A 15,771-nucleotide genomic window follows, 5' to 3' on the forward strand; every position below is an offset into this window, starting at 1 on the left:
GTCTAATAAATGTCTAATTAATAATTCAGATAACATTTCAGGCTTAAAGAAAGACCTGCAATAGACAGATTTAGCTCTTGCATAATGTATGTTTAAACAAGTAGATCCCTTTTAAAAAAAAAATCAAAAAAAAAAAAAAAAATCTGTATCTACATAGTCAGTTTTTATTAGTTCAATAAAATAAAATGTCTTTTTTATTTCTCTAAGCGATGTAAATCAGTTTATATACGTTCATATTACATTATTATATTGTTGCGACCCATTTGTGTCCATTTCTACATGTAGGTTTCAAAGAATAGCGATTCAGCTCTTTAATACCTTGTACGAGGACGCCAATGTGTACGCGGGTGCGCCTGCGTTTTTGTATCATCCAGACGACTATAGGCAACATTTTGCTTGCAATCAACACTATTTAGACGGCTTTCCTAAGATAAAAGTATGTCTGCAAAGCTTAGGATGGGATTAATTTTGTTTAGCATATGAGTGTTGCTTTTAGTTTTGTCGATATGAAAACCGCGGAGATTGTATCCTGAGCGAATTTTTGGGAACACCTCTCGCGACCGATTTTGATCAGTCGATCAGAGTGCGAGGTCAAACAGCATACATGACGAAATCATCAATGCACAAGCTTTATCTGGCGGATTTCTCGCGCGTATTGCCGCTTTCGTTTAGAGGGGAACCACGGTGGCTAAATAAGTACGATATTGGCTCGCTAGCCTGGAGGTCGAGAGATCGATCCCAGTGTTGGCCGAGTAAAGATCATCGGGAATTTCCGGCGTGGTTTCCCCGTGTCAGTGGTGCAGTATAAAGGGCCTGACAAGGAGAGCTGTCTAGTCGATCGGAGGATACGTAAAATATCCCGTGGCAATTGAATTCGATATAAGAGTAGGCCGTAGCGCCGCTGTCTGGGCAAAATTTCCCTTGCAGCACAATGTATGGCGTATGTCGGTCTTCATTAACGTGCTGCCAATAATTATATACTATAAGGTATGTCAGGGTCAAAATCTATGTAAAAAAAAAACTTCAGAAACGTCTGAGCCTTTGAGGCTTGGAATAAATGAGAAAATCAAAGCTTTATATTTCTGATGCCGTCCTGGTCGCTAGACATCACAATAGTCGATCGAGAGGCCTGGGAAAAGAATCACACCCTTTGCACTGATAAAATCACCGCTTCGAGTGGTTCCACACCCCGGACCTTACACTGTACAAGCGATCGAACTAGAAACGAAAGAACGTGTTTCTCTAAAGGTCACATACAGAAACAGAGACTTTATTGTATGGCGTTCTTCCTTGCACGAAGTATTTTAGAAATGAGACAAGGGTTAGATCAAGTAGATGTCATTATTATTCAGCTTTTGTAGAAAAAAATTAACAATAGGATCATCCCCCTTTAATAGTAGCAATATATAAATGTCTGGCGAATAGATCAATATGTCTATATAAAATCTAGTACTATAAGTTCACGTATGTTTAAAGCAATCAACCAGTTTCGGTGCCAGGGGTATTTAACTAATCAGTTGAGAGAGAGAGAGAGAGAGAGAGAGAGATGGGTTTAAGGTCATTTCGGGACTAACACATGGTTCAATTTTATTTCAATATTGCGTTTGCGCGTATGGGTCTTTAGCAGTGGTAGGAAACCTGAGGACTCGGAGAAAACCCATGAGGTTTGACGGGCGACCCTACGTCATTCGTTTCCATCTAGCGCTTGGGATGGAGGGGGGGGGGGGGGGGTAGGGGGCTTTTGGACTACTCACGTTTAGGATTCACATCTTCACATCGATCTCGGGCAAAACAATTTTTTTTCGGGCGACCATCAAATTTTTCGGGCTGTGGCCAAATGACCAAAGAAATAAAATTTTAGTGGAAAATGAACTGCTCGAAATCCGGGAGTTTTACTGACCATTGGGTGGGGTGATGCAATTCAAAACCTCAGTTTAGATTTTTAAAAAATCACATACCGGTAATTCTGATTTTGATTCAGAAAATTCGCTCCGCTGGGCGCTACTTGCCGTTGTTTGTCGAGATTTGACTTTGGTTATTTTGTGGTAAAGTTATGTAGGTTCATTTGTCGGGTACTGCTGCCGTATTTTTCGGATAAAAACTGAAGCTATGCAAAGCGTGGTTTTAGTGCTATATAAATCTATTTTACTTATTGACTTGGGATCACAACAGTGATCATTGTTCTCGGATTTAAAATCACACAATGTCGATTCTAAAGAATTTCCTGCCCGGGAGACTTTCAATGGCGCTTAAAACTTAATGTATTGTTTACTGAAGTACACACGCGTTCATCTTGAATGCAGGAAGCAATAACTTTTATCAGATTTGAATTAGCAATCAATTTTTCATTGGTCGGTGTTTGTGTGATGCGGATAATGGGTGGCTTCGAATAATGAAATAAGTCAAAATAACAGAATTAAAATTTAATGACGGCAAATATCCTAATTGATTCTGATAACACTTGATAGACATGGATGGACTTGCAGGAGAGCGTGTTACACGTTTTTCTTTTGTGTTTACCTAACGTTGCGCATGCCGACTATAATGGACTACTTTACTACCTTGACGACGGGAATCAAGACGAGGCTGGAATCAATCATTAATTTTCGTCTAATAACGTCGGCAAGACTTATAAAGCCTCACATTTAACAATGGTTCATAAAAATCTATATATAAATGTTTATAAAAAATCCTTTGTTGTGTATCTTTATATATACATAAATTTCACATATATAAAAATTGCCGTTCGATAAGTCCGATGTATGGATATGTAGATATCGCCAAGGTAATGCGGACAATAGAACTTGTTGAAACTAATTGCGTTCCTGTGTTGCATCGATTTATTTTTTTTTTTTTTCATAAACCATGATTATATTACAATATTTCAATCAATATCACGTGGTTTGTATTTAGATAGACATCGATGGCAATGGCGGATTTTGAATCTACAAAGTTCGCCATTGTTGTATAAGGGAGAAAAGAGAAATGGGGTTTAACGTCCGCTCGACACAAACTGGGTAATTTCGGGACTAACACATGGTTCAATTTCATTTCAATGATTCGCTTGCCCGTAGGGGTCTATAGCAGTGGGAGGAAAGCGGAGGCCCCGGAGAAAACCCACGAGGTTGTTCAGGCGACTTTACTCATTGTCACATACAAGACGGGAATCGAAACCACGGAATTTGACTCTATGGCACACCTTGTGATTTCAACCTCCCCCCCCCCCTCCTTTGTTGTATTAGAATAAAAAGTAAAATATGTTCATAACTATAATATCCTTCTCCCAGTGCATGCCACCAAGACTCAAGTTTATAATAGGTCCTGGTTCTCAAAAATACATCAAAAAACATACGAAATAAACTGTTTATTGAAATTAAATAAGACAATCTGCATAACAAAGATAACAATTTTGAATTTCTAAAAACGTAGTTTTAATTAACCTTCTTTGATTGGATGCCCCACCCCACATACTAAACGTATGCTGTCTGTTCGGATTTATCTCCGCTTGAAAAAATACACTAAGCTAGTAGACCTACAATTTAAGTACGATATAAACGATTTTAGTGGCAAACACTAAGTATATTTCGAGAATTTCTAGAATTATTTATTCTGCTTTCATGTAGTAAAGGGGGATCACGTGGCTAAGTGGGTAAGACGCTGGCTCGCTAGCATAGAGGTCGGGTGTTCGATCCCTGCATTGGCCGAGAAAGTTCATCCAGATTTTCCGACGTGGGTTCCCCTTGTCAGTGACGGAGGGCCTGACAAGGACAGCTGTCTAGTCGTTCGGATGGGACGAAAACCCGAGGTCCCGTGTACATATTGGCGTGCACGTAAAAGATCCCTTGGCAGTTGGAATTCGATATAAGAGTAGTCCGTAGCGCCGCTGCCCGGGCAAAATTTCCCTCATAGCACACTGTATGGTGTATGCCCGTCTTCATTAGCCCAGTTTAGGAGCAGAACAGTAGGACGTTAAACCGCATTTCATTTCATTTCATGTAGTAAAATTGAAAAGGTTTAATTAGTCTTTTAGTGTATAACAGATATGAACCGGAGTAAGACCCCACAACAAAACAGTATACTAAGTATTGGATATGGCGGCCATTTAGGGCAGAGATCTTTCCTCAAAGTACAGGAGATAGTTCTCTGTCTGCAGAATGCCCACCTCTCCCTTACCACCTGAAATGGATGAGAGAAAGAGAGAGAGAAATGGGGTTTAACGTCAACTTGCCACAAACTAGGTCATTTCGGGACTAACATATGGTTTAATTTTATTTCAATAAATCGCTTTGCGCATATAGGGGTCTTTAGCAGTGGGAGGAAACCGGAGGACCCGGAGAAAACCCACGAGGTTGGACAGGCGACCCTACTCCTTGTCACGTACAACCGGGGATTCGAAACCACGCCAGTCGACTCAATGACAGACTTTAAGATACAGCGCGCGCACGCTAACCATTCAGCCATCCAACCCCCCCCCCCCCCTCCTGAAATGGATGCCTAAGGACTTCGCTCCTCTTGCCCGCTCTCGGCATGCCACTGTTTAACTCCATGTAAATGAACCCCAAATCTCACCAATAATCAAATACATAAAGTAGCTAAGTCTCTAACTCAATATCATCCAAAATCTTCAACATTGAAAACACGATTTATTTGTCAAATTAAAGTAGCTAAGTCCGTAACTCAATATCATTCAAAAACTTCGACATTGAAAACACGAATTTTTTTGCAATTTAAATCAGCATTGGTGTTGTGATCTTACCTGGAAAAGATGGGCTTCTGATATCCAATATTTAAGACAAAATAAACATTTTACCATTGGTACACGAATCGTGTACCATAATGCGCTTCAGCCCCAGTTGTAAAAAGAGACTCGAGGGACGAGGCTAGACACATTGCGCCAAATCGAAGGGCGTATGTTGACTGGAATAACCAGACGCTAGAAATTTGCACTCGATTGAGACTGCTGCTGGCTTATTTCGCCGAACATAACTAATTTGAAATTGGAGTAAAAACGGAAACCATTGAATGTAAATCAGTTTATATACATACATATTACAGTATTATATGCGTTGCGACCCACTTTTGTCAAATTCTAGGTCCCAAATGTAAGCGATTTAGCTCCTTTAAAAGGCGACAGACTCATCAATTATCAGATTATGCTTTTAAATTACCAAGCATTAATCTACCAGAAGGCTTTCCGATCATGATATATACGTTTTGTAGACAATAGAACCAAACCGTTCATGGCGTTCAACAAAACATCATGTAAATAATATTATATTTACAAACACCAAATGGATCTCTATAACTGAAATAAATGATTGGCAATAAAGAACTGCTGTGCATTGACGCTATCACGACGTGCTGCTCATTGCTGACATCACGACGTGCTACTCATTGACGCTATCACGGCGTGCCCCTTATTTGACGCTATCGCAAAGTACTGTTCATTGAGGCTATAACGACGCGCCACTCACTGACGCTATCACGACGCGCTGCTCATTGACGCTATCTCAATGTGCTGCACATTGACGCTATCTCAACGTGCTGCACATTGACGCCATCACGACGTGCTGCTTATTGACGCCATCACGAAGTGCTGTTCATTGACGCTATAACAACATACTACGCATTGACGTTATTGCGACGCGCTGCTCATTGACGCTATCACGGCGTGTTACTCATTGACTTTACAACAATGTGCTGCTCAGTGACGTTATCACGACGTGCTGCGCATTGACGCTATCACGGCATACTGCTCATTGACGTTTCCACGACGTACTGTTTATTGACGTTATAACAACGTGCTACTCATTGACGTTATCACGATTGGTGTAACACACATGAATACACACGGATTAAAGACAAATAATCAGCATCGAACCACCAAGAGAATTATTATTATTTCTTTACTTTATTATCTAAGATACATAACGATGGCGGTGTTGGAATAGAAACAAATGTAAACTTTAAATGGACATAACCTAAATAAGAAAGGAAGGTTTCGAATAATTTTTGGACCAGAATTTATTTTTTAAATAAAACCACTAATATCGTATACTCTATATTCAACCTTTATTTGGCATGTTGTGGATTTAACTTTCAACTTTCAATTTTATACTGAGTTGATTATCAAAATATTAGTACGCCTCTGTCGAGGCAAAATTTCCACCTGTTGGTCTAGAAGAGCATGACCTTAATCCCATTTCATGTTTATTCGTAGTACGTGTAGTACAATATTCATTGATAAAAAGTTGAAAGTTCATGAATGAATGACATGCCGTTGATTGTATCATAATGAGGCTCTGTGGGATACGAATGCAAATTAACACCATTTCTTAGTCCATGTTAACAGGCCATGTAACTATCAATCATTAAAATTGACATATTGGTTTGTACTTCAGCTTTCATTATCCTGACTGGTGCAGAAATGCTGGGCCCTGTTTCACGAAATCTTAGTTAAAAATAAAATCCAAATTTTAGTAGATACTTCAATTTTGATTGACTAAGCACTAAAATCAACCAAATATTATCCAATCAAATTACTAAAATTTGGATTTTTATCTTAGTTAAAATTTCGTGAAACAGGCCCCAGGACGTTAAACACTATTTCATTCATTCATTGTTCTGTACACATCTAGTCAGACAGCACATTTTGTTCCCACCATTCGTTTGGATAAAAGTAGTTCCGACCTATATCGACCGAATATTTGTGAAATATGAACATAGTATAAATTCGATGGCCTGGTTATGTCTTAGAGATACGAGAGAGACAGAGCGGGAAACAAAGAAAGAGAAAATGGCGGGGGGGGGGGGGGGGTAACGTCTGCTCAATAAAAACTAGTTCATTTCGGAGCGAAATACACCTAGATTTCGGCGCAAAAATCACCTTTACCTTGGACTTGCATTTAACATACTCGCCCCCCACCCCTTCCACCAACAATGAAAAAAAAAACATCATTGGATATTATCCACTTAATATTCTTTTTAGCATGAAGAATAGTTTTGATTTCTGGCGCAAAAATGAGAGCTAAAATGCTGAAATAGTCACTGTGGCTCTATTTCTACTCACGTACTCATTATCACCAGGGAGCCACGGTGGCTAAGTGGGTAAGACGCTAGCTCGCTAACCTGGAGGTCGCGTGTTCAAACCCTGCATTGGTCGAGAAAGTTCATCGGGATTTTCCGACGTGGTTTCACCCTTGTCAGTGGCGCAGGAAGAAGGGCCTGGCAAGAACAGCTGTCTAGTCGTTCGGATGGGACGAAAAACCGAGGTCCCGTGTACACATTGGCGTGCACGTAAAAGATCCCTTGACAGTTGAAATTCGATATAAGAATAGGCCATAGTGCCGCTGTCCGGGCAAAATTTCCCTCATAGCACACTGTATGGCGTATGCCCGTCTTCGGGTCGGAGTAAAACAGTAGGACGTTACACCCCATTTCATCTCATTATCATCAGGCCCCTGGATGAAATGTAGAAACCCTAAGAAAGACAACGAGGTCAGACAGACGACCCAACGTCTTTTCACGTAGGCCTACTGACCAGAATTGTCTCCACAAAATTTACGCCCCACATTTAAGACGCCTTTTAGTTGGATTTGGTCGATTTGGACCAAAGAAAAAGTAAAATAAATGTTGGCTAGGCTCAAATGAATACCTATGAATATTAAATCAATAAAAATGAATGCGAATACTTGAATAAAAATGAATATTAAAGAAATACTTGAATAATACAAAATCTTATTCAACAACACTCCGACTTCTTTAATAATTCGGGGGGTTGGATGGCCGAATAGTTAGCAAGTGCGCGCTGTATCATAAGGTCTGTCATTGAGTCAACTGGCGTGGTTTCGAATCCCCGATTGTACGTGACAAGGAGTAGGATCGCCTGTCCAACCTCGTGGGTTTTCTCCGGATCCTCCGGTTTCCTCCCACTGCTAAAGATCCCTACGCGCAAGCGAATTATTGAAATAAAATTAAACCATATGTTAGTCACGAAATGACCTAGTTTGTGTCGAGTAGACGTTAAACCCCATTTCTCTCTCTCTCTCTCTCTCTCTCTCTCTCTCTCTCTCTCTCGTTAATAATTCAGTGCTAATTATATACCCATCCAAGAGGAAAGGAAAGAACTCGCACGGATAATGACTCCCAAATGACAAATACAAACAAATGGCGATAGAAATGAAATGCAATGGGCTGGGTTTAACGTCCTACTTTTATGCAGCGACTGGGAAAATGAAGACAGAATTGGCGATATAACCCAGTCAATGGAACTAACAATTCTCAGATAAACAGGTCAAGCATGGCGTTCTGTATCTAAGTTAATCCACAGGGAGACCTTAAGCCGGATTTTGTTGTACGACAAGACAAACCAGCTAAATCTGGTAGCTGATGTCGCCCTACGACACGACAAAGCTACCACAAACCAGCAAATCTGCTAGCTTACGTGGCCTGCGTAAACTCGTTGACGAGCGTAATTGAGACCATTCGTAAAAAAAGAAAATATGAGTCTCTTTAAGAACTCCCTGTCCAAAGGTAAGATTGAGATTCACCCATATGTTCCCGGTTTTTCCATATTTTTCACGGATTTCGCTAGTCGCAGATAGCCCAGTTTAAAGGAGCCAAATCGCTAATATTTGGGACGTAGAAATTGACACAAATGGGTCGCAACGCATATAATAAAGTAATATAAATGTTTATAAACTGATTTACATTCAATCGTTTCCGTTTTTACTATAATTTCAAATCAGTTATACGCCAGAAGTTTCAATCGAATGACAATCTATAGCGTCTGGTTATTCCAGTCTACGCCGAGTGCAGTTTGTTCTAACATAGAGTGCGGTTTGCCCAAAGCAGGAGTACGGGTTTGCTCTCAGCAGGAGAGCATTTTTGTCTCAGCAGGAGAGCGTTTTGTTCTCAGCAAGAATACGGTCCGACAAAGTAACACAAAAAGAATCAGTGTCTGTATCAATTTCACATGTTATATGATTTTACATAATATCCCATTGTTATACTGGCTTTTGTTTCCATTCTTATTAATTATATATTAGTTATCAGTCTGACGAGCAGAACATTATATGTTGATTTTCAGAATGAGTCAATGTACCATCAATTTCATTTTGAATAAAAAAGTGGTGATTGAGTTCCAATTCATATTTTCGTAACCAACCCCGTAACATAATATTGTTGTACAGTTGGATAATATCCTGTTTTTTGTTCTTGTATCATATATTGTTAATCAGTCTGTTGGCCAGAATTGATTGTCATTATGATTCTGGAAGTTATCAATGATGCACGAATCAATGTACCTTTAATTTTGTTTTGAATTGAAAAATGTCACCATAACTCATAAATCCATCTTTTCGTAACTGAATCTTGTAACATATTTTTGCTGCATATTTTCTCCGTTGGGTGATCGCGGATTTTACTTGATGTCCGAGGCTAGTCTATGTGACAGCACCACCCATCCCTAGCACTATTGTTAGGCTAAATAGAGGGGGGCACTTTGCGTCATGCCACTCGACACAAACTAGGTAATATCGGGACTAACATATGGTTCAATTTTAATTTCGATAATTCGCTTGCGCGTAAGGGTCTTTTGCTGTGGGAGAAAAGCGGAGTTCCCCAAAGAAACCTTATATTACTACGTTTTGGGCAGACGACCTTACTCCTTTTCACTTACAAAGTTGGGATCGAAACCTCGCGACCTGACCCAGTCACAGGCCTTATAATCTAAATCGGGGAGCTCGCTAACTAAGTGGGTAAGACGCTGGCTCGCTAGTGTTCGATCCCTGTATTGGCAGAGAAAGTTCATCCAGATTTTCCGACATGGTATAGGAGCAGAACAGTAGGACATTAAACCCCGGATTTCATGTTTATATAATTTCCACCAGTATTTACAGTAAAACAGTAACGTATTAAGATTTCTTTTCGGTGGATGAAAACAACTAATATTTCCGACACAGATGTAAAAAAGAAAGAAAGCTGGGTGGACCAAGCCAAATAAATTGATTCTATTTCTTTAAACATGGAAGAAACAAATATATAAATATATATTTTTGCACGTTTTTACATCATCTATTTTCAGTAGTATGGCATATTCCTTGTGTCCTATGGATGCATTTTATAGATATTAAAATAATAGTTATAATCTAAAAATCTTCTTGGATATCGGCATATTTCAGTAGAGGTCGCCTTGGCTAAGTTGGAAAAGATGCTAGCTCGCTAGCCAGGGGGTTTGCGGCTCGCTCCCGGAATTGGCCCGGAAAGTTCCTCGGGATTTTCAGGCGTGGTTTCTCCTTGTCAGGGGTGCATAACGGACGGTCTGGTCGGATCGGATATACTCGAAATCCGATAAATAAACCCTTGAAAGTTTTCAATCCGATATAAGAGTAGGCCGTAGCTTCACTGTCCGGCAAAATTTCCCTTCATATAGCACACTGTATGGCGTATGTCTGTCTTCGATCATTAGCCCAGTCGGTGCAGAAGTGTAGGACGTTAAACCCCATTTCAGCTCCTATTTCAGTACTAGGCCCTGTACTTAAGTTTTGGGGGCTAGATCTATTTTTTAAGACCAACACAAATTTCGATAAGGTGTAATAAAGTACTCTTTAACTTTCCTCAAATTGAACGGTCATTTAGGTGCTTAGAACTTAGCCATGCTTCTTGATAATATATATAATATTGACCTTTTTAACTCTGTATGCACTGTTCTTAAGTCACGATTGTCTGTGTTGTAATTTAACATGTAATTAATTCAATATGTCCTTTACCAGCTACACGTGCTCTGTGTACAAGCTCCGCATTACTTCAAATTATATACGTACTGGTCAATAAGCATGCCATGAAAAGATAAAAGAGACAATTGCATGTATGACCATGAGCTTATCTATGATCCGAAGGTATATAACTGAAGTCAAATATTTTCATGTCGTAGACTAGTTCCTTATAGTTTAAGTTCCCGTATTGTTGTTGTATGTATGTAACTGTAGCTGTTATATGTTCCCGTTGTAAATAAATGCTGTATTTACTAAACTGATCTCGGTTATACTCAAATAGTGTTACAAAGGTTGCTGAGATGTAAATAAGGTTAGGGCATATGCTTGTTAGCTGGATTGTAGGTTAGGGTAAGGGTAAGCATTAGGGCTAGGTCCAGGGTTAGGGTTAGGGTTGGGATTAGCGCTATATAAGCCCAGTTTACATCTCGTGACCTTTGACCAAACTTGAAGTGGGCCTTATCAAATAGACCTAACCGTTTCGGGGTTATTCAATCAATGAGTTGCCCGCGGACACCACCAAATCTCTGCACGCCACTTTAATTCCGATATCTTATATTCAATTCAGAATCGAAGAAGACAATCTTGAGGAGACAATAATATCTGCATCACGAAAGTAAATATTTTATGAAGGAACACGAGAATTATTTTCCGCTTTGATTTAATGTCAAATGGCTCGATTACTGCAAACTGAGAAATTCAAAGTTACATAAGGAGTTTGTTTTTGTTGAACGAACGAAGTCATGGATGACCTATGTGAAAACCGAGAGTATGGTTGCGCGCAGTGCCGGATTTAGATAATGAGATGCCCTAGGATATTCCACCTATGATGCCCCCCCCCCCCCCAATTCCTCACCCTCACGACTAGAGGAAGATGAAACAATTACTCAAAACCGAGGATAATGACGGATTATACACCTTGGTCGCAATGCCCCTAGACCCAGCGACCCTGGGGTTCCTCCTACCAAGCCTATAAATAAATCCGACACGGCAGCTCACTGAGTCAAACGCTAACTCGCTAACCTGGTGGCCCGACGTTCGATCCCGGTGTTAACCGCGAAAGTACCTCAAGATTTGTCATCGTGTTTGCCCTTGTCGCTGATGCAGATATAGTTTCTAGTAGTTCGGATGGGACGCAAAAATTCGGTCCCGTGTACGTGAAAGAACACTCGACACTTAGAATTCGAATTCATTTTTATATTTTTTGTACCAGATACTTGTCCCAAAACGCTACTGGTCTTGTTATTTGTCTTTTTGGGAGCGATGGCCATCGAAAAATGTCTAAGGTTCCGTTTATTGGTATGCCTGACCCTTGTCCAATTGCGCATCGGTTGATATGACGTGTCTTAATTCCAAGATGACGGCGATGACGTCCCGTTCGGTTCCTGGTCCATAATATCGACCAAGAACCCAGAGCGCTAATAGTGAGGTTCCGAAGTTTACGTCCATTTGCTACGAAGAAATCGGGAAAAGTTCGTGGTCAAAGAACGAGGTAGGAAATCATAATTTTCTCGTTGATTTGTAGATGAAATTCCTATTTTTCCGGATTTTATAGAAAACTTGAATATTTAAAATTCAGCAGAAGGCTGATCAGCGTCAAAGTGGTCAGCAATTGTTCTGATTTTGGGCAAATTTTCGGGCTGTGAAATTTCTTTTTTCGACAGTCCTACTAAACATCGTACTTCGGACTTCGCATTTTAGCGGAAACGGAAATCTGCCAAAAACGAAGTACGAAGCCGTGTTCGTAGTTCGTACTGGTTGCAGAACCTCTTTAATACGGCGGCGACGTGTTGTTACTAACGGAATTGGTTGTCGACCATAAGATTTGGTAGCAAGAATATCGACCGACCGAATTTCAAAAGACAAAATATCAATTAAACGTAAAGATATTTTTCGCCTACATAAATTTAATGGGTCGGGCCGGGTCGGGTCGGGTCGGGGGGGGGGGGGGGGGCAATACATTGATTAACGAGAAACTCTCAGTTTTTGGAATTGTTTAAATTGAAAATACACAAAACAACAAAACTTCACGCATGTTGGACGTGTCTATGGGATACAGGAATCAATTTGTTTGTTCGAGATAATTTTTTTTTAAAAATTTTTAAACACTAAGAGGGATTTTGGTAATAGTTTGTAAATATACAAAAAACAAACGCTGTCTATAAATGATATCGCCATTTTATGTCACATCAAAAGATTAATTCTCCTGACAATTCAACGCCATCTAATATAAAATACCCTCTGTTCTATATAAATAATTTGATAGATTATTTTTGCTCTATTAATTTTCTAGAAAAAAGGCAACTCACCTGGGTATAAATTCAAAATAACTAGACATCCCAGGTAGACGTATATATAGGTAATTCCATGCAGTCTATTATGGCGTGTAGCCATTTCATAAAGACGATGTTAGAGGGTCTGTTAAAATCAAGAAAACTTCGTCGTTGGTTCTATGGATATCTTCTGTTCTAAGACCCCTGTCGTTTTCTCTGGCGCGCTTTCTCTCTCTCTCTCTTTCCACGGACCCCGCTCAATTTCTGGGTAGGAAAAATCAACTACGTCACAAAATCGATATAGCCATCAAAACAGGTATATGATCATGAAAAGCGATTCCACCATACGGCAACCGTTTATAAGTTATGGATTTCTGATAGCTTACCGTAGCGGTCGTGTAATTGTTTGTTGCTAGCGGCTTTTATAGATTTTTTACGATCGTTCCAGCACTGTGATTCTACCGATAAAGCAAACACGTTTATCGGTTGTCTTCTTCTTAATATAGGCTCAGTGTCAATAAACCGATTTGACTTGGGGTTTAATAATATTACCTGGTCCAGGTAGCGCACACAGAAAAATGATTAATTACGTCCGTTTGTTCACTTTGGAATTTAACTTCATTACTTGACCCAGGTAGTTCACGCACACACACAAAATAGATAATTATAATGAAGTCCGTTTGTATACTTCACGATCATCAATTCAACAGGTTTTGGTTGATTTATTGTTTAACAGTCGTCAGAACCGGCAAACAGACACCCCGAAGACAAACCGCACACTTTTATTAATTAATACGCCCTTTGAGAAAACTGTGAGTGACACTTGCAGGTAACACACCGCGGATACCTTCTGTTTGCTTTCTCTAATTAAACAAACGTTGTTAATTGGCTTTTGTTTAATTAGTCCGAGGCTACGTCATTAATTGGGGGACAATTTGTTAGTTTTGTCAGTTAATAATAATAATGCTTCATTAATTAGACAACGGCATGGTAAAATGCATGGGTATTTTAATGGGGACAATACAAAAGAAATGAAATGTAATGGGGTTTAACGTCCACTCGGCACAAACTAGGTCATTTCGGGACTAACATACGGTTCAATTTTATTTCATTAATTCGCTTGATCGTAGGGGTCTTTAACAGTGGGAGGAAACCGGAGGACCCGGATAAAACCCACGAAGTTGGACAGGCGACCCTACTAGGGGACAATACAAAATAAATAAAATGTAATGAAATGGGGTTTAACGTCCTACTCTTCGATACCAACAGCGATAATAAGGATCGACATAATCCATACAGTGTCCTACGAGGGAGATTTTGCCCAGACAGCAACTGAATTCCAACTGCCAATGCTTCGTTTACGTACACCTCAACGTGAACACGAGCTCTCGGCATTTGGCCTATTTGAACTAGGCACTGTACTTGCCAGACTCCCACCCTGCGTTACTGTGACAAGGTGGACCACTCAGTGACGCTACGCCCTACACCCTTATTCCAAATTCTGTCAAGGATTTATTTTAAATGCACGGGACCTCCTTTTTTTCTAAACATTTCTTTTCCTCGGGTTATTTTCTTCAGTCTTTCTTTCTCCAGCATAACCGAAGTCTCGTGCCTTATCCAACACACAATCATCTCTCGATGTCATGGCTAGCCTGCGATTGGAATACATTTCTTTTACAATTAATTAAACGTAAAACTGGATAATCGAGACTTTGTTTTTAATTGTACCGACTTAAGTAATGATGATCGAGGCTAGCTTAAAATTCAAAAGCTAATATCTCGGTTCAGAGTGGAGGAATTTGACTGAAATTTTCAGCATATTCTTTTTACGTTATCTATTTTTTAACTATAGCGAGAACTGCCAACTCTTTATCTAATCTCCCAAAATGCCCATTTAAGAAACTGCGCGGTGTATTATTTGACTATGCTGGGTAATTATTTAGGATAACCAGCAGTTTAAAAGACCCTACCTAGTTTTATTCTTTGTGTGCACATATAATTGCCTATGAATTTCAAGCATACCCTTTTCAGCTGTTCTGCGACTACGTTTACCAGCGCACGTGTCACTGAACAATTCTCAACTCGACCCTCATGCGAGGAGCGGAAAAACTTAAAACCATGACGTAGAGCGCGTCATTACGTCCCTCTCACTTAGCCCCTGGTTGTATGTAGTATAAGAGAGAGAGAGAGAGAGAGAGAGAGAGGGGGAGAGAGATGGGGTTTAACATCCACTCGACACAAACTAGGTCATTTCGGGACTAACACACGGTTCATTTTATTTCAATAATTTGCTTGCGCGTAGGGAGGGGCCTTTAGCAGTAGGAGGAAACCGGAGGACCCGAAGAAAACCCACGAGGTTGGACAGGCGACCCTACTCCTTGTCACCGGGGAATCGAAACCCCGCCAGTTGAGTCAATGACAGTTCGTATGACACAGCGCGCGCGTGCCAACCATCCGCCCCCCCCCCCCGTATGTTATAAACAACCAATGAAAATGTACTAGGATACCCCCAGAGTTGCATTGGCACTAGTCTGCTTTATGATATTATTAACTCGGAAACACAAATTGAAAAAAAAAAAAGAAAAAAAAAGAAAAATGTAAATTTCTATGGTTTCCATTTTAGATAGTTGATTAGTTTTATATTATGAATGTTCCTGACATGCAATATAACAATGGCTTGAACCCCGAGAAATAGCGCACACGCAAGATATAAAAACCCGTCCATG

At 40.0% G+C, this 15,771-nt stretch overlaps 1 protein-coding gene across 1 annotated transcript in view; it reads right to left on the reverse strand.

Moving 5' to 3' along the window:
- Window positions 1-13,110, reverse strand: part of LOC126827499 (uncharacterized) — a 50,956-nt gene extending 37,846 nt beyond the window's left edge. The window contains exon 1 of the mRNA XM_056102322.1: window positions 13,082-13,110. Coding sequence (XP_055958297.1) covers window positions 13,082-13,110 — 29 coding nt within the window. The remainder of the gene's footprint in view (window positions 1-13,081) is intronic.
- Between the last annotated feature and the right edge of the window lie 2,661 nt (window positions 13,111-15,771).

This window comes from Patella vulgata, chromosome 7, assembly GCF_932274485.2.
Source record: "Patella vulgata chromosome 7, xgPatVulg1.2, whole genome shotgun sequence".
NCBI classification, from domain to species: Eukaryota; Metazoa; Mollusca; class Gastropoda; family Patellidae; genus Patella; species Patella vulgata.